At 36.7% G+C, this 21,058-nt stretch overlaps 1 protein-coding gene across 2 annotated transcripts in view; it reads left to right on the top strand.

Annotated features, from left to right (window-relative positions):
• Window positions 1-6,516: 6,516 nt before the first annotated feature.
• Window positions 6,517-21,058, top strand: part of LOC129567965 (DAZ-associated protein 1) — a 118,562-nt gene continuing 104,020 nt past the window's right edge. The window contains exon 1 of one of the 2 annotated variants that reach the window (XM_055445368.1): window positions 6,517-8,418. In XM_055445368.1, the coding sequence (XP_055301343.1) occupies window positions 8,324-8,418 (95 nt within the window). In that variant the 5' untranslated portion in view covers window positions 6,517-8,323. The remainder of the gene's footprint in view (window positions 8,419-21,058) is intronic. The other variant, XR_008687896.1, reaches the window with a different exon arrangement.

Raw genomic sequence — 21,058 nt, forward strand, 5'->3', positions numbered from 1 at the left:
GACAATATTTATGGGAATCAAAACAACATCGACAGAAGTAAAGATTCCGTTCACCGAACCAAAATCAAGCGATGAATTTGTGACAAACTTTGTATTACAAACAATCATAGCGTCTTATGGACTATTTGCGTATCTCGGAATCGAGATTCTAATGGAACTCTTGGTTTTAGTTGTGACCATTTCACCCAAATTGATCAAGTTTCATCTACGAAAACTGAATGTGCAGATTGAAAAAAAGCAGCTCACACCGTTGCAAGTGCGTTGCACATTTAGAAATATTGTGCAGCAAGTGATGGACGCTGATAGGTACACACATGTTTTGAATACACTGAAAAATTATATTCATCCTTATTTCTTTCATTCCCCACAGATTCATAATAAAAATGACAGTCTACTTTTATTGGCGATGTCTGATTGCTCCACCTGCCTTCACTTACAGCATTGCAATGTCGATTTTTTGCGAATTTGTGGTACATTTTCCTTTCTTTGTTTCTAAATTTGAAAAGAATAAAATTTAATTTAGAATCATTCTAGATGAAGTATCCCGCGGGCTTTCTCTTGGCTGTTTTATCATACGTGCAATTATATTTTCTTTGTGGTATTGCAGAAACGTGCGCGGTATGCTTAATATAAATATATAATTGTTATGAATCATTCTCCTTTTCAAGCTACTTACATTTCTGTACTGAAACTAGATGAAAACTGAAATATTCGTTCTAAGCCATTTAATTATTTCTACTTTTTCTCACAATCTCTATGTTTTTGATTGTGCAATAAAAATCATACTACTGCTATTAGAATGACGGGACTTGCGAGATCCTATATGATACTAAGTGGTACGCCTTACCCGTGGAACAACAACTAATTGTAATGCATTTGATAAATCGTAAACAAAATGGAACTTGTCTCACTATCGGTCCCTTTTCGAAACTCAACCTTGAAACTTTCGGCATTGTAAGTGTTTTTCAGTTATAAAGTATTTGTGATTTATCAACTATTATGTTATCTCTCGCTTATTGGCTAATTAGCATGCGTGATACACAGCCAGCTGCATCTACAATGTATCTTATGCTTAATGCTAACGCTTATCGCTTGCGCTGTACAGGATTGTGTGCCAAAATAATCTGAGACTCGAAAAAATGTTTGTACAATTTCTTCTGCATTTTAGATATCACAAAAAATATATTCGTTTGTCATGTTTTTATTCAACTTTTCTGAGTGAACGTCGATTACGATGGAATTAGGGGACTTTCCTGCAGGTTGGCTACCACTTTATAATTTGGTCATAACTTTGTCAGGAGTTAACATTTACAAAAGTGTATGGTACCGTTGGATAGATAATGTCCAGAGCTATAATTTTGCCAAAGAAACATACGCGATTGCTTTTCAAAAACAAAATTTATGGTCAATTTTCTGAAGGTGCTGAAAATGGCGAAATTTTTTTTTTTGCTGCAGGTTGAGAATTTTCAAAAATAGCATAATACATGCGAATAAATGATATAAATGCGATATATTTCCAATGTTATGGGGAATGTGTTATATAATGCATTAACAATAAATTTGGATGTCAAAAGATACTCTTAGTAAGCACCAAAATCGATCTTCCTTTTTCCTATACATTTTGAAATGCATACTCTGGAACAGAATTATTTTGTATTTTACCTATCTTTTAGAATAAAACCTTGTCGATTTGCCGATACACGAATCCACCTGGCGTGTCTCTAATCGAACTATATTTTTAAATTAAATTTGAATTATAGCTGAACAAACTGCTTGAATTTGTTTAGAAATATATGCTTTTAGACAATGCAAAAGCAGCCTATTTCACCAAATGTTTTCATGAAAAGTTTTCATGAGATTTTCTTCTCAAGTTTTTTTGGTGAAACAAATGTATCTAAATGTAGCAATGAGAAAATCTCAATAGAAACGTGAAAATATTCTTATTTTTTTGACATAATTTCGAGCGCAAATTTTAAATTTTCATTTATTTTTGAGCCAACCATGATGTGATCTCACATTTTTGTGAAAAAATCTCGAAATTTCGTTGGCGCTCAAAATAATGTCAAAAAAATGAGAACATTTTCACGTTTTTATTGAGATTTTCTCATTGCTACATTTAGATATATTTGTTTGACCAAAAAAACTTGAAAAGAAAATCTCATGAAAACTTTTCATGAAAACATTCTGTGAAATAGGCTACAGAGTTGCAAAAACTTTTATGTGAAATGAATTGATTACAGTTTACAGATCGTATTTAATCAAAAGCTATTATCGCTGTTGGCTTTGTTAATACTGTTGATTTGGATGTTCAATAAACCATTCTATTAAAAAAAAGTTGTTCACTTTCATTGGGCTTAAATACCGAAAAGACATGAAACCACGTTTCCCAGAACTGTGGCGTCTTTTATGTCCATTCAAGAATTTTTGGCTTCAATGATGGAGCATTGTCAACAATGCTGCCGTGAGAGGTTTTTGTATTAGCACAAGGTATGTATCAAATTCATCCGCACCGTAAAAGTTTTGTAAAACTATACAAGAATTCGTTTTTTAATCACAACGTTTATCCATGGATATGAAATACTTCACCGAAAAGAGCTTCCACTGACAAAACTACTGCGAACAATTTCCCGTAAAAAATAATAATTTTCAACGCTACGCATTTATCGTGGCAAAGTTGCAAAGTTGCAAAGTTGATGGAGAAAACGCTTTCAAGTCACACATGAATATATTCAACGCCTTAAAATAATCGTCACACGCTCTAACAATGCAACCACCGAGCAAACGGTTATCAGATTTTCCGTGCGCGAAATGCGATAAAAATTTATTACATAACAACCTAAATTCACTTACTCGCATCTTTTGTTTATTTTTTCAGTGATACTGTTGATAAAACACGTCACTTCGTGTGCCTTTTTATCCATTCAAAAGGAAACAGTTTTCCGTGTTGTGAATCATTACGGGAAAGAAGAAGTAATGCAAATATTTTCCTGTGCACTAGCCGAATATTCACTTCCGGAAGAAAAAACGAATGATACGAACAAAAAATTACGACAAAAAATATTCTGTCGTATTTAACCCGCCACAGTACAAAGGATTGTCATTTCACCTTCGCTATCATCCTCATCACGTTAGCTAATATTTTCATTCTTTCCTATCTCAATGCAATACAAAATAAACAGAACATGTTCATATCCACTCATGAGTAATCCTTTTTATCAAAATTCACTTATATTACATCGTGAGACGCAACAAAAAATTGACTTTTTATTCGCCAAAAAAACCAAGAACCAGTAAAATTGACACGCTGTTCAAACGTAAACTCGATTTGCTGCAAAAGAAATTGAATCAAGTGCCATTGAAAGTGAATTTCATTAGCTTGATGAGTGATAACGTGCTATAACAAGGGTCGTTTGGTTTTGAACAAACATTTGCTTTTTTGTTCATGTCATTTACGAGTTTTTAATTTGAGTGGAAAAGTATGTATCGACAATGGATTTTCATGTTCGATTCCATTGGCGGATAAAAAAAATTCTCGGATATCGTAGAGTTTATGACAAGTTTGTTGTTCATTCAGTTACAACGACAAACAACAGTAAATAATAAATGTGTTCGAGTCATCGCGACATACGCAGCAAAAAAAGGATATTAGACAAAGTTGCCATGGAGCTCATTTGTTATTTTCGCTGAAAATACTTGAAGCAAAATTATCGACATGTCTGATTTTGACGTAAACCGGCAAAGCAGAATTGATTCATGCCCAAACAAATGAAACCAACTGAAATAAAAACGGTGAACAACTCGAACACCGAGTATCACAAGTCAGATTCTGACTTCTAAAGCAGTTCATATAAACTATTGTCTGAAGTTAAACCGATTTTATCTCAAAAGTAAAATTACCATTCCTTTTTTTCATTGTTAGGTTTCATTCCATTGCAACTACGAGAATTAGTAGATGAAAGAGCGGAATGAGAATCTAGTCAGCATTTCAACTCTTTATACATATTCATTCTGGGTATTTTTGTGAGCAAGTTCGCACATGCAGATTTATATGTAGAAGCGTACGCACACAGTCAACACGTTTAAATGCATAAAAGAAGCAATTGGTTGCGATGGACTATACTGAATAGCAACCGAATAATATCGAAAAGAATGTGACAATTGAAATAGATTCTTCCAGCGCAATTTTTGCTGACAAATAAAATTGAATGATATAAAAAAATAAATTGTTCTACCATTGTTCCCTCTCTTTTGTCTGCTACTGTTGCTGCTGCACAGTCCAAGACTTGTGTCATTCCATGCATGTATCCTGTGATGGAGAGAAATAGAACAAGCTCAACGAAGCAGGAACTATTTTCTTAAGCGCTTCGATCTTCAGCGAATAAAATTCTCAAGTGAAAAAGTTCGTAACTTTTTGCGCTATTTCGTCATGCGACAGAATCAGCAGCAGTCGTATACAGTGTGTACGTGCGATTTGTGTGTCTCATTCATGGTAAAATCATTTGCTAATTATATTTTCAGATTCCCAAAGAGCATGACATGTTTCCAAATGTCACGAAATTATTTTCTTATTTCCACACAATTTTCCGCTTTTGCGAAACGCCAACCCGAACCCAAACCGAACACTTTTCTGTGTGAGAATGCACGTTCTAATGCAAAAATACAGAAAAATATAAGGGGTTCATTCATTTTGTTAATTCGCTGCTCATAATGGTTTCTCGTTCATTATTTAATGTCAACAGCACACAAACTTGTTAAGGCTTCTCGCTCTCGCTTCGCATGGAAAAAAGAAAATTTCTTATGGTTCATGAGCGCCACATTTAAAATTCCTTGCACTTCAAGTAAATTACGTGGCTGCAGACACGATAAATTTTCAAGTGGTGAATACATATTTTTTCTTGCATTATTTTTCTCTTCGCATTCATAACCTTGTAATTTAAAATTATGAATGTGTTTTCTGAATGGCCAAGCAAAAAAAAATGGTTTGAGAAAATTTAGAAGTTGCTCAAAAGAAAGAATATTTATATTGGTCTTTTGTTGGGTCTTAATTTCCTTTTACATGAAACTAATTGGCGCTAAATATCGATGCAAATCAGCGCGTGTGCAACAACAAAACGCGATGGATGCAATGTGCAAATTGTTTACACAAATTTTTAATCGCCCGAACATGGCGCAACAAATTGATGGTTGTATTTAATACGGGAAATGTACGATGAAAATGGAATATCGTGACCGACATAATCTCACTCTCACACAAACAAATCACCGTGCACAACGAAAAAAAAAACCTCGAATTTAGATTGTTGGACATTGTGAGTGAAATGTTTAAATGTATGGACTGCGTGTGTACACTTCATGAGCACAAATCCAATTATAGTGTTCTTCTAAATTGGATTAAAAATGGACACTCATTACCCATTTTTGATTGAGTCTTCATATACGGCTTCATAAATGGAGCCATTGGCTAATTCAATGAGAAAAAATTGACCAACATTCTTCGACGCCACAATTTCCATATCTCACGTGATGCATGAAGCACAAACAGACGGAAAAGAACTAAAGTGTTCAAAATACATGGGCCTGATTTTAGATAACGCTTCGTAGCGACAACAGCAACGGCTGTGAAATGAAAAAAAAACGATATAGAAAAAAATGTCACCAAATGCATGACTAAACGGAGTACACAACCTAGGCATGTAATTTTCAATTATGATTGTATCGAACATGCAACTCTTTGGGTATTATTAGCAACGGCAGGTACGAGCGGATGAGGCGAGACTCATTTAAGGCGTAACATATCCTGTGCTAATGCAAATCAGTAGAGTGAATTTGTATTGATTCGGTCGGTGTTAAGGGTCAATTGAATTTGATACATGATTAAGAATGTTAGATGCAAATTTTGCAACAAATAAATCTCAAAGACGGAACATTTTCGCTTCACCTTTTTCCCGTTCGTATCGAAAAGCAAAATCGAAGATAGATTCAAAATGGGCGCTGAATGTAGCTGAATAAAGAAACAATTACGTACAAACAGCGCTCGCAGCGGTGAGCATTGCAAGCGCGTTGAGAGCGAAACACACAAACATAGAATTGGTATAGCATGAAATCGCGGCAGCTGTCGCACGAGTCAGAGCGTTCTTCATGTGTTTATGCAGTGTTGCCTCTGTCGTTCCGCCGTTGCGTTCCGATGAGAACATGCGACGCCAAAAAAGTTTGTATACCAAAGTCTCTCGCGTACAAACATAAACACCAAAAATTACACACACTCTCTCTCTCCGTCTTTCTCTCTCGTCGAATCTATTTTCAGCACCAACTTGTGCTGCTCTCGCTCATACAAACATTCAATACAAAACAAATCGATACGCGCAAATAAGACAACCAAGGGAAGCGTCACTATGAGAAATAATGTGTGTATGTGAGCGTCTGAGCAAGAGCAACGATGTGATACCGTGCGTTCATGTGGAGCCGTACACAATTCAACGCTACACAATGCGATGCCTCAACACAAACACATACTTCAGTCCGGTTTCAGCCGTTGCATAGTGAGTATTGTTTGGAAGCGAAAGCATTTACGAAATTCATACCGTTTGTTGAATATTATTTCACTGGCATAACCAATCATTTTTCTTCGCCAAGAAAAGAAGAAGCAAAGTATCCGGAGCAAATCTAAACGGAGCGCAAAAACTAGTGATTTAGTTTTTTATGTTTAAATAACAACGTTTTTTTAAGAGAGAGAGAAAGAAATTTCCATTGAACGGGAAACGATTCATTTTTAACAACAACTTGTGAAAATGCTAACACGGATCGTTTAACATCGATTTTTTTTTCTGTTGGTAAACGAAAGATACGGAAATCATCTAAGGGATTTTGTTTGAATACATGTTAGTGAAACGAATCAACTCAAAATTGAGAAACTAAAGCAAAGGGAACTTCGTTTAATCGTTTCCATTACCAGTAGCGTGTAGCCAAGTAGAAGAGAAAAAAAGCAAACATCAATTCTCGTAATTAATCCGACAAAAATCCATTGTGGTTGTGAGATACGACGTCGTGTGTTTTTTTTTTAAATTTGGATTTCATCTAAGTGCTACGAAATACGACAAAGAACCAAAAACCCTTTGTCCCGAGAGAACATCTACTACAATCGATGTGTTTTCTTCTGTGAATATATCATTCGATGTTCTATAGTGTGTTTTTTTAGTGTAGCGCGTCTTGGCTGAAAATCGCACCAGTTACAAAGAGCAAGGAACAACGCGAAAACGGATAAAACAGAGACAGAGAGTAAGAATTGTAAGCCGACGAAGGAATTGAAGAAAACAAAACGCATAGAAGAACACAAAACAAAAACGACAGAGAGAAAAGAAAACGTTCGTATAGCACAGAAATACGGTGTTGAAAAGGAAAAGAGAGAGAGAGAGAGAGGAAGAATCGACAACAAGCTAAAAGACGAAAACTATTGCAATTCATTGTTCCAACGCAGAGAAAAGATCATTTGTCGAACACGAACGTATACACAGTGTTTAAAGTGAAGAAGAAGAGAAATAAAACCATAAAATAAAATCGAAGTAAAAATTTTCCTACATTTGAAACAACATCACACTGAAGAAGAGACTTTGTGTTGTTCATTTTTTCTTTCGTTTGAATTGAGATATAATTCACATGTGGTGCATCCATCAAATACATTCCTGAACATAAATCGAATCGAAAATTTTTCTCGTTTTTTTTCTATGTTCGTTGAGATTTGTACTTGTCTCTGCCTCTCTATTGCTGCATGCAAACTTCATACTCTGCGAGACAAAATATCGCTCACATTCAACGCAACAGCAGTGTTTGTTAAATTATTGTGAATTTCCATTTGCTTGTGTTTGCCAAAGTTATTCTCGTGATTATAAATTGTCATAAACCACGTGCAAACAAAACCGAAAGTATCGACCGAGTTTGAACAAAGTAACAACAATTCTAGCAAGTGTACGTCATAATTTTTGATCGAAAATTAAATTCAATTACAGAAAAGAAGGGAAAAAAAGAGAAGAAAAAGTTAAAAAAAAATAACTTGAGTGGAAATTCCATTGTTTATCCCAACTGAAACGAGCGACCAGTGATTAAATTCAAATTCGGTGTTATAAAGCGAATTAGAATCGAAACGTTTTCAATTAAATTTTGCTGAAGCAAAAACGTGTTTCGTGTTCAAATCAGGAGAAAAAAATTCATTTCTGAAACACGAAATAGACGAAGCAATCGAGAGAACAACAACAAAAAATACACAACACACACAGCAAGCGATACAATAATCATCATTTGGGAGTCAGAGCAGGACAAAGCGATAAAAATGTTGTTTGAAAATCCAGCCGTAGCGGCAAAATTGCCATTTCCGTACACAGTGCCACCACCGATGCAGGCGGCCAACGCAGTTCCAAATCTAAGGTAAGAACTTCCAACACAAATAAAAACTCACTTTTATTTGCACAATAAAACAACAACAACAACAACGACGACGATGAATCGTGTGTATGTGTGTGTGTGTGAGAGAGAAGTGAAATGTGCTCCGATCAACACCAGACTACTAAACATCGACAAATGCACAAAGACAAACGACACAATTCTCCGTACTTGCGCTTATCGAAAAATGTGTAAATACTCGCGAATAGAATGACTAAAGGTGCCAAAAATTTTTTTACCCGTGCTACGAATATCCAATATCAATTCGAAATATCGACCTTTTCCATCGTCGTCGTCGTCGTCGACAATTTCAACTGTTTGTGCGTCACAAAGCAGCACAAATGGATATCGAACGAAGGAGTGAACAAGTCTATGTGTATTTGAATAAAATACGATTCGAATGCTAATAAAAGAGGGTAAATGTTTTGTCGAAAATTCCATCAAAAGAAGGAAACCATTTCACTGATGGTGCCGCTGACACTGAGAATGGGGTTTGTGTTAGTGTGTATGGATTTGGCGTCAGTGTCCAAAATGCCAGAACGAAACGTGGAAATCGCTTTTCGTACACTCTCTCGAAACAACATGAACGCAACTCCACGAACGTCTTCGGTATTTTGTTTGTTGTTGATCTGTACGTATAATTATGACGGTTTCTATTGCCAACCATTTGTCCCGATTGTTGTTATGCGAGAATATTTTCCACCACGTACATAATGACATTGGACCGTGTTTCTCTTTCATTTGGACTCTTCCGTTTCCATCCTCTCACTTACTTGTGCGTCTCACTTTTCGTTCGCTACCTCTCCGATGGATGGTTTTTCTGCTGAACGAATGTTTAACGTTCTCGGAAATTGAATAGGGAATAGTGAAGAGCGATTTAGTATTGGTGACGCAATAATAAGAAAAAAAACCATGGATTTACGGATGGGAAAATAAGTAACGCGCCGCAGCTGAGTGAGTGAGTGAGTGAGTGAGTGAACCGAATGAAATAGTGAACATTCTATTGAGCAATCGTTTTCATTACGTTTTTACGGGTTTTCGCAGCATTCTTGTGACTGCATGAAATCTTCGTCAAGCCATCACACAGCGGTTGCTGCTTCACGGCAACAGCAGTACTACCACTACCAACAGTCAATACCATGTCCTTTGTCTGAATTGTGGCTGCGTTTGGGTTAAGCGAACCACTACTTCTAGTCTATACTATGGCATATGAAAAGAAAAAAAAAGGGCCCAAACACACGATTCCGTCCAAATTGAAACGCACGAAACATCCAGTAGAGGAGCATTTTTCGCATGGGAATGAAACGAATGAAAATATTCATGATGTGAACGCAACACCAGCAGTCAAGCTAAACCAAAAATACAAAACAAAGGGAAAAAACGTCTCTGCGATGCTAGTGAAGTTGTTATTTGCGGCAGCGTGTGCATGAATCGATGAAGCTCAGTTTATATTTTTTTCAGTTTGGGTATATGCGAGTCTTAGTCTAGTCGGTGGCTGTGCGGTACGCGTGTATTTCATGCGTTGTATGTGTGTGTGTGTGTACCTTTCTGGATGGTATAGCCAGGAAATGTGCGTTCGACAGAGACGGCGAGAGAGTGATAAGTAAGAAAAAGCGAAAAACGTTTTGAGCATGTGTGTACACGTTATACACAGCATAGCACCATCCAACTATCCACATTCTCCGGAGTTTGTTGTCGATGCGATGTGACGTTCCATGTTTGCGTACGTGCATGCTACACACGAACGCCGTGTGTTTGCGCTTGTATGTGTGCGCGCGACGCATTCAAGCAATGACTATGATGGTACGATGGATGAAAATATTTTTTGTTCGTGTAATGGAGCTGGATCTGCATCGCAGCAAACAATGATTGCGATTCATAGTGTCCAAATGCCTCCAATGCGAATTGAACGACGTATAAATTGAAATGCCTGACAACGAATCAGCAAAATGAACAAAGTCAGCATTGTTGTATCTTTCGAGGGAATTCGATGCGAATGTAAAACTCTGTTTTTCTTTCTTTCTGGAGAATATCCATAAACACACGAAGCCTAAACAAAACATTCCAATCAAACAACAAACGAAATGCAAGAGGAAGAAGAAGAGAGAGGAAGAAAAACATACACACACAGAATGGCGGCAACAGATCTTTTACATCGTCTCCGCATTGCTCCGAGTTCGTTTGCTATGTAAATTCCATTCTTCAATATTTGTTGCTTCACTTTTTCATTTCGCTCGACTCAATATACACAAAGTTTGTGTTTGCAATTTTTATGAAATCAGTAATTCAATTCAGATCAGTTGAATTCAATATGAAAACGAGTCGTCTCAACAATACACTGTTGTTTCCCCATCGCATTCATTCCTATTCGATGTTTTTCTTTTGGTTTGTGTTATTCAATAAAATTCACACGGAATCTTCAAATTATGATGTTAAAACCATCTTAGTGTCTCTCGTTCATTCGTTCGTTGGTCCATTTTTTTCCCAGTGTATGACATATGTATTCGTGCTCCATTATCCTTCAGTTGAAATATTCTAAACGTTTTCGATCATTTATTACCACTCTAAATTCCATGGACAACTGAAAAATGAAAAGGGAATGTACAACAACAGCATAACGACCAAATTCATTCACTCACCCAAACGAATATGAAACGCGATCGGAGTGTATATGCTCACCCGAGTCACAATTTTCCTATGTTACTAATGCAACAATAGAGCGAGGAGAGAAAAAAGACTGTAATTTTGATTGCATAGTTCTAGTTACTTGTTTTTTTTCTGCTTTGCTCCTGGCGAATCGTGCAATCATATATCAAAGAGTGGAAAAAAAATCCACACAGTGCTCGTGATGTGCTCTCTGTACAAGAGTTATTCATTTTTCCGCATTTGCCAGTGAATTTATGAGAATGTTTGAACATTATGGCATCTTTTTTTGCTTTCATTACTACAGTTTTTGCGTGTCGTTGGCATTCGGTGTTAAAAATGAGTATGCTTTCACTCGTAAAAACAACAAAATTTATATGAAACTACGTGGAAGGATCATCATTGAGGAAAGAAAACCCAATCCAATCCAAACCAATGCACTGTTGTTGTTGTTGTTGTTGTGGTTTTTTCTATGTCTTCAAAGTTTGCCTGTATTTACATAATTGATGAGCAACGGATAATTGCTATTGTCAGGGCACGTAAAATAAAAAAGGAACAAAAAGGCTGAATCGACTCCAATCCCCCTTTTTTGCTTCGCCGGAAACTTTATTATTTGAATATTATTCACAAAACATGAAGCCAAAAAAAAAGATGATCGAATACTTCAAGTGTTCCATCTTAACGAGAGCCGTGACGGCACAAAGACATGATTTGTCGATTGATTTGGTTTTTGGCACAACGAAACGAAGAGAGGAAAGCAAGACTTGAAAAATAAGATACGAGCATACAAACACAACATGAAGTGAATGAGAAAGAAAAGACCCAAGAAATCACTGGAATCGCTACACTTAATCAGTGGCGAAGAATAAATGGATACATCGAAAAATACTTAAGCGAACAGGATGCGAACACACGTAACAAGCGGAAAATCCTTGAGTTATTTGATAACAAAAAAAAGGATAATAAATGAAAAGGAGAAACACTGACGAGAAATTAGTTTTTCCAGCAAATCATTCAATACGCACGAATTCATATAGTGAAAAATGTATGATTCGGATGAAACAAATGGCCTACAATTAATTCGATAGTCCTTTTCAGTTTATGCGGCCCTGACAGAAGAGAAAAAAAACACACAATCTGTTCATGCCATCTACTTTGTATCCGTTTTCAATGAATAAGTGCGTAGCCACTCGTTTTCTCTTTCTTTCTCGCTTTTTATTTCTCACTCGAATACACTTGATTGCATACAAGTGTGTGGATGGGTTTATGGCGCCCAATACGAACGACTGTTCGTGACTTAAAGTTGAACAACGAAAAGGAAAATCATTTATGGAAAATAGAGAAGAAAAAAAAAACACACAGAGAAAAAGAAACGTTTTCGCTCTAAGTGTTTCGTTCTCTCTATCGCTCGCATTTCATGTAATTTACTTGAAGCACAAGCTCGTTTTCAAAGCACACATCCATAGTTTCACTGCCATTTTATCACTTTTTACGCCAGATAACGCACACACTTTCTTTTCCTTTATGGTAGAAATGATGAGATCTAAACACAAATGTTCTTCACCGTTGGGCACATTGCAAACCAGAAAGTGAGATAGATGAATCGAGCTATCACTTCGATTTCTTTGGATCCGTCACTCCTCTTCGCTGTCTGTCTCTCTATCTCTCTCTCTCTCTCTCTCTCTCTCTCTCTCTCTCTCTCTCTCTCTCTCTCTCTCTCTCTCCTCGTCTTCTTGCCATTTTTTTGCATGTGATGTGCACATATCAAAAAGGCAAATAGAAAACACAGAAACCAGAGCACCACAGAGATTCAAACAGCAACATCATGATTACAGAGATTTAACGAAATGCACGCAAAGATACACTTTTGAAATTGAGTTTTAGATACCGACAGCAAAACATCAAATGATTTTGTCAGCGTCTAACGAAATTCTCAAGCTCTTCTCATATATTATACACTTTGTTATGATGTTGGATCCGAGTTTATCGACACAATAAAAACCAAGAATTTGAGGCGAGAAGAAAAGAACAACAACAGAATCATCCTTGCTTGCAATAGCTGGATGGAAATGCCATCAATTCGACTGTATCAAGGATATGACGTTGTGCTCCTTACGCATTAAAAAGAATGTTCTTCAAGAAAAAAAAAGAAGAAAAAATGGCGCTTAGCCTTTGTATTTCGTCTCTGCAACTTTTTCATTTCCTTCCTCGATTGCGAAGCGTAGAATATAGTATGTAAACGAGCTCTCGAGGCTTCAAAACTCATGCGGTTGCCGAGCACATAAAAAACAACATCTACACAACGGAACGTAAAACATCACACCGAAATGAATGAGAAAGAACCATCTGCGTTTCACCGTCAAACCCTCCGTTCTTTGTTCTGCCATCGTCGTCGATTCTACGTTTGCATATATGTATAGCTCATTCGTTTTTATAGTCGTAAATGCGTTCAAATATACAATCCGAACGTTTCAACGCAGACGATTGTATAACAATAACTGCAATGGGTTAACTGAAATGAGATAATCGAAACAAAGCGCCCATTTGCCAAAGACTGCCACAGAAAAGAGACCATCATCATCAGCACACAACAATCATAAACACAAGCTAGAAAAAAAAGACACATCATATATGACCATGGAACCGAAAATTGATCAAATCGATTTTCGTAATGTGCTCAATTTTTTATGCTTGAAATAGCTTTGGGTTCGTCATCACTTGGCATAAAATTGCGGCCAATCAAAAACACTTTCGATTTCAATCAAATATTTCGGTTTTTTTTCTCGTCGCTTCTTCTGTTTTTTTTTCTTTGAAATTTTGAAAATGTTCAAAGTCATCACAATGTTCCACCTCAACATTGATTTCCATTCACTTGCCCGTTTGCCAGCAAATGAAAGGGGAAAAAAGACGAATGAATCCATGCGAAAAGTAAATTTAAATTACGACAAAAGAAGTTGAATCAAGTTTTACGCCATGTTTGCACTCATTCAGAATTGAAATATTGCCAAGAATGTGAATACTTACGATTCAGTTGCTTCCGTATATTTGCATTTTGACATATATGCATGAAGACGCATTAATTAAATTCAATTTGACAGATCACTGAGGCGGAATTAAGTCGAAAGACAAACACAATGCTCGGGAAAAACTCGAGCACAAAGTTCGACATTGGATAAGTTATACGCCTCTAGACGTACTCTCCGTACGTCCTTTATTGAATGTGCAGAAGTTTCCCTTGTGATTGTGCAAGAGTACATTGGAAAATGTGCATTATCGGAGAATTTAATTCTGGAGTGAAAACTTTGGCTCCGAAAAAACAACAACGCTGCCGAGTGTCTGTCATGTTTTCGGGAAGATTATGCAACCAGATTATGATAAAAGCGAAAAGGCGACGCTGGCATTTAATCTCTTTTCGATTCCATTCCGTTTGATTTTATTTTAGTTGAAAGGAAATTTGTTCCAGTACATTGCGATAAGTGGCCAGAAACGAACACCACTCGATTGCACTAAAGATGATGGAAAATTACTTTGACTCTATGGTTAAGTGAAGCTCTTTTCCCCCAAAAGCCTAATTTATTATGTGAGGTATTAATTTTTCGGGCCAAATCGTAAAAAAAATAACCATTGCGCTGAAGTAGCCTCTTTTCGTTAATGACAATAAATGTATCCATCGAGTGCCCCAAGTATATATATAATATATATATATATATATATATATATGAAAGGAAAAGCCAATCGAAAACTTCTTGAAGCATTCATTTCGACGGATTTTTTTTCTTTCGGCTCCGAATATATTCATTCATTCATATTCATATTTCTTCAACGATCTCGCATTGGGTTTGTTGATTCACTCGAGTGTTCTGGTTTTCAAGTGCGCAGTATGCGTTCGCTCCATATATTCCATGCAAAGAATATATTGTATATTCAGCATCGTTCAGTTTCGGTTAGGGCAAGGTCATCAAGGCGAAAATTCGTAGGAAAAGTAATTCACATCACATATACAATATCATCTTGATAGCAGGCAAAGTGCTTTGAAACAATCTCTCGAAGGGAGAACCAAAAACGCATTATACTTATACGCACACACAAGCGATACAATCGATGTGTAAATAAGTGAGCGAGAGAGAGAATAAATAGAGAAGTGAAATCATCATAAATCGTTGCGCCGTTATGATGGGTTTGCTGTTGTTGTGTGTACGCAACACTGTATCAGGTTACTTTGATTTTCGATTTATGGTATGAGGTCGATCGGTGCTATTTGCTCCACATGACGTCTATTTTGGATTGCGTGAATTTTACTGCTGAATGGCCGAGCCATTTTCAAAACGCCCGTGTGTGTGTCTCACTATATGTGTAAAAATGACTTTACGGCCGTCTCATCATTTTTCCACCCATTTCACATCGCCCATCTTATCTCTCCTCATCAAAAGGCCAATATAAATGTGCCCGGCTTGATGATGGCTACACATTTCCACTGTAATTTCATTTGAAAGCCACAGCGAGACAAGTGAGAAATCTCTAGCGATACATTTTATTAAATATTTTTCTATGGTTTGCAATTGAAGCTTTATCAAGTTTTTTTTTATTCCATTTCTCTTTCTCTTTCGATTTCCGAAAGAGATGCTGACTCCCGTGAGCGTGATAAATTCTGTTTTATCCTCGGGTGCACACGCGGAATTCGTTTTAATCATGAAAATATTTTTTTTTCGTTCCTTCAAAACATTTTTCAACGATATTTCTTTCTCCATTTCAATTTGGTTCTCATTTCTCGATGCGCAACGGAATTTGCATTTTTTTTCATGAGCATTAAGCAGACGAACATTAACAGTACCGTACATTAATATCGTTTCATTTTTTATGGCTGCGATTGCTTTGCATTTAGCCATTTAAAGAATTTTCACACCGTATTCTTCTATTTTCTTCTCTCCCTCTCTCCTTCTTTAGGTGTGTCTGTCAGTGTGTGTTAGGTTTTCGTTTGGCTTTCAAGTCATTTCGTGCTCATCATAAATACACGAATGACTTGCGTGTCTGCCACACAAATCCAATTTGAATAATTTTACCCAACCGATTTTCGCTCAGTCTCGATGATTCGTGTGGAAACATACTCTCTCTCTCTTTCTCTCTCTCTCTTTATGTGTGAAGGCCTCAAAAACACAACACCAAACGAGAGAAGAAAAAACACACACACACACAAATGTAATAAGACTGGAATAATAGCGTAAAAGTTCCACGAAAATTGGACAATTACAACTATCGTACATCTAACCGTATGCAACCGAGGCGATTGTGTGATGATTTAATGCTGTAATTCCGTGATATTTTCTGAAATAATCGTTACTCCGTTTGTTGGGAAGTTTCGTTTTTATTTCGTTCTTATCGAGACTATTATTTTCGTATTCTCACTCCGCTCTTCACTCATATTTTCTTTTTCTCTCTCTATGTGTGTGTGTGTGTTTGCGTTTTTTTTTTCAAACTAATTTATGGAGGTCAAAGTTGGAAAAGTAAGACAATTACGATGATGGTGAAAATTATGCGCGGATTTGGAAACTTTTCCAACACGGTATCTATCACGAACAATGCGTTTTATTCGTGCCAGAGCCGAGCAATTTGAGGTTTCTGAAAAGAATTTATTTTTATCTCGACAACGCTGGGCTGGAAAGCGGAGAATTTGTGGCCATCATTCGAAATGAGCTGATGACTGTTGGGGATGTTTTTTCTCTTTCTCTATTGGTGTGAGTTTAAGAAAATGCTGAGAGTGGAATAACTTTATACCATTTGTTGCTTTTCGTGTTGGCACGTTTTACCCAATCGGCTCTCATAATTATGTAATCGCTGTTGGTTCTGTGCGCGCACCATGGCTCAACAAACTGAACGGCCGATTTCAATCTCGAGAAATATTGTGCCAAATCAAACTGGTTTTATAAACACATTAAGAATCATGTGGTTTCTCCGTTCACTTTCGCTTTCTCTCTCTCTCTCTCTCTTTTCGGATTGATAATTTCGCTGGTTACACTTTTTTACTACGTACGCAAAGCCACTACCGTTTCATTTGGATTTATGCCATGATTCGATTCAAGAATGTCTTTCCAATCGTATCATTTGTCAATGTCAAGTATTTCGTTGAATGCTGGCCACTGATTGCCAAGTTTCCATTGCTTTAACCCTTTGATGCACAATTTTTTGTTTTTGAATCATTTTGATATATGTTTTGTGCCACGATAAATAGAGAAAGACCTCATACTTAGATTTTTGAAAAATTGCGTATTTGTCGAGAAAATCGGAAAAGAGTCAAAAGTGTCAAATCACTATAACAGCTTGAAAAAATTAAATTTCATAAAACTTATGATGCAGAAAGTTAAATTGATGTGTTTTGGTCCTACGAGTCCTAATTTGACAATTGAAAAGAATGTACAAACCCACAAGATAAGAGGAGGAAAAATGTGGAATTCTGCTATAATTTCGCATTTTCTTTTTACAGCAGTACATGAACAGAAAAAACTTTCCATTCAGCTAATTTATTGTAGCCTGTAAAGTATCAAATGAAAGCTATTTCAATTCCCTAAATTTGTTTCCGAACAAGAATGCAAAAATATACAGTGGTTTCATAGCTATAGCGTCTGGCGTATCTGGTTACTTTAGGAACCGATATGTGATAAAGGGTTAATATAATCTCGAACAATCGCATTGAGTTGAATCACAAATCCCACCTTTCAATCGCAGAAGCACAAAAAAAAATCCCCAGCATGACGCTTTTATTGCCTTTTGAATCGGCTGATCGAATAATGCGGTGTTTGCAATTTCCAAATTGGGTGTCTCCAATTTCGTATCATGATAATGGAATCGCTCCGAACGGTTGAAGAATCTTTCGATACGAAAATTAGGAATGTGCGTGCCAATTATGAAATGTTCCCTCTAATGAACGACAAGCAAACAAAGTAGAAGACAAATTATGTCTACACGCATTTGAATGTCGTACGCGTTTCGGTTGACGAGGCAATGAATGGTACGCAGGACGAAGGTGAATCAAGGCTCGGATATGCGTCCGTGCGCTGGCAACAATCTCCGATAAAATTGATGTGGAACAGGGTTTGATAAAGAGCTACTTAAATTATTTTTGACACCACAACTTATGACTACGTTGCAGCAAGATGGTGTTATTTATTGGCGGTTTTCATACTTTCTATGAGCCATCATTTATCTAAATGCCGCAAAATGAACATGCCAACAACACTAAGAAAAATGATTTGCCAAATGAATTATACACATGGAAAATTACAGATTGTTATGACTTTCCTACCGAAAGCACCACAATTCTGGTTAGCATTTACAGCAGATTCAGTTTTCGTTTGCAAACATACACACACACAAACACATAAGGAATATTCAAAATACCACCAGTAATATTTGCGTTTGCAACCGAAATATTAATTCGTGTACCACAACAGAGTTGAGAATATTTGCGACAACGCATGAGAATTATTCACAGAAATTGTTCAATTTATACGCATTTAGATTGGTAATGATTCGAAAACAAAATTTATTTGCGATAATTCATGTTTAACGGTTGGGTTGCTGGGTCAAAACAAAACCTGGTGGGTCGTCGTCAACGGCAAATATGTCGCTGTCGAGAAAACATCATTAATAGGTCACTGTCAGAAGCACCATAAAACATTCACAGAACGAACTATCGTTTAGCATGTGCGTCGTTAGCTCTAAAAAATGCTTCGAAAGTAAGTCTGCCGTGAAAGAGAACGGAAGAAATACGGGCATCACTTCAAAAAAGAGTCCCTGTATTTCGTTCGCTCAGATACGCATTTCGATTTTGGCTTTTATTTCTCATCTGTATGTAAAGAGAATAGTCGTATTTTTATCTATTTCATTTTATTTTATTTGCTACAGGAGATTTGTTCGCCGTCATTTCCACGGCCACTTGTGTGTCATTGTCGTCGCCGTCGTCGTCGTTTCAACTGAAAATCCATTCCATTAATCATCGGCCGAGAATACTATACGTGCAATACTCTGTACACAACGCACAACAACACATAAATAATTTATTTTTAGAGAGATCATTCGAACGATTTTTGAGCGAAAAGTTTGTTGTTCTTTTTGGGGTTTTCGGGTGAATTTGCTATTTGAAACATTAAAACACATGACACGAAGGAAAATGCCGAGGAAAAAAAATGCAAAGCCTCCTTTTGGAGTTGAATTTTCGGTTCAAAATTCGTTGGTTCAATTCAGTTTCATTTCTACGTGAGAATAAAGCGAAAGAAGAAACACTCTCTCTTGTAAATGTAGATTCTTTCCTTCAATGCTCTGCTCTGATGCCTTTTTTTGCTGTTATGCTTAAGGCGGTATACTTCGTTATGCGTTGCCTTTATTATCTGCTGTGCGCTCAAGCGTTCATACTCTGCCACTGCTCGCAGTTTATGGAGCTGAGCAAAGAAAAAGCACCGTTTTTGACTCGGTCGCTTTTGTTGTTGGTTACCGTATGTGTATATGTTTTGGATTCGTTAAAAACCAACATATATCGTTCTATGGCTGCCTTCGTTGGCCCTGACGCAATGCCGAAAAGTTATATTGTGGAATCAGTTTCGAATGTACGACACACAACAACATGTACCATTAACACTAACGTGCTGTCTCTTTGCCGAGACCTCAAAACGAACGTTGTCATAACTGATCCAACACATGGAACCATAACACAAATTGTAGAAGACGAAAACAAAAAATAAAATAAAACAACCAACCAACCAAACGAAATCCAAACGTTGGCCGCATGTAATGAATACGTATGTGTCGGATCAAACTACATGGTTTCGACAATTGTAAAAATATCGCACAATAATAGACTTTATCCATTTAGCATTTCTTCGTCTCGTTTACACTCCCTCCCAGTTTCTCTGTCTCTTTCACGTCATTTCACGCTTTACAGTTGTCTTATTTGATTAAACCGAAAACTTGAGCCGTGTTTTTCTCGGTAATTGCTCGTTTTGTTTTCAGCAAGAAAAACAAATTTAATGTGTGCTGTTGTCGTTGATTTAAATCTGGCGGTCAGTCAATCCAATTGTTGGTCTGCGGTGGATATTGTAAAGTATATATCGAAAATCAATCGCACATCAAAACGAGAGCCAGTCAAGGAATAAAAAACCGTCCCAAGCATTAATTGGATTTATAGCTTGATTATCTCCGTATTGAATGGGATACACGCAGTGCAGAACGGCATTGGATTCGATACTGCTTTTTGCTCGGCTTGAAAACTGTGAAGAGTTTATCTCATAGCCGCAAATGCTACGGCAATCTGAACGGTGTTGTCAACAAATGAAATTTATTTTACACCTCAATAGCTTGCCAATATTTATGTGCCGTTTTTGTTGTGCTTCAATTCAGGTAGAATTGCATTACCCGTTCCCACCGTAATTTCAGGTTTACTTCTAGATGTGATCGGTATTCTATATGTTTCAGTTTTTTCCCTCCCTCTCTCTCTCTCTCTCTCTTCTAGTTTCGTGTTTTATATCTACTATTGCAATAATTTCAATTAATAGCTCGATTTACAACGAATAAGGAAAACAGAAACACTACAAAAAAACAAGAGCGTTTGGATGACGACAAAAGAATATCGCGCGCATTCCAAGTTGCTAGCCTTGAATCGATTTTTGCTTAGGTTTCGCATTCAATACAACAATGTGCTTTGTATGCGATTTAATTGAATTAACCGCAGCTCAGCGATACAATAAAATAACGCTTTTATATATATTGTTTTTCCTTCAAATTCTATTATTAAGATTTGTTGAAATTCACACTCGGTGTATGTGTATTGCAATAAGAATTGAGATATTTGCGCGCGATTTTACTGTGGGAGAGAACGCACGTCAAATGAGTGAATTTTCGCAACAGCATGCTAACACTTTAGACCCAAATAATGGTTGGTGTCGGCACAAGAGATTTTGTTTTTTTTTTACCATAATTGATTTTATTTCATTTA

Source organism: Sitodiplosis mosellana, unplaced genomic scaffold (assembly GCF_009176505.1).
Source record: "Sitodiplosis mosellana isolate CC-2019 unplaced genomic scaffold, AAFC_SMos_1.0 Smas_scaffold_1, whole genome shotgun sequence".
Lineage (NCBI taxonomy): Eukaryota > Metazoa > Arthropoda > Insecta > Diptera > Cecidomyiidae > Sitodiplosis > Sitodiplosis mosellana.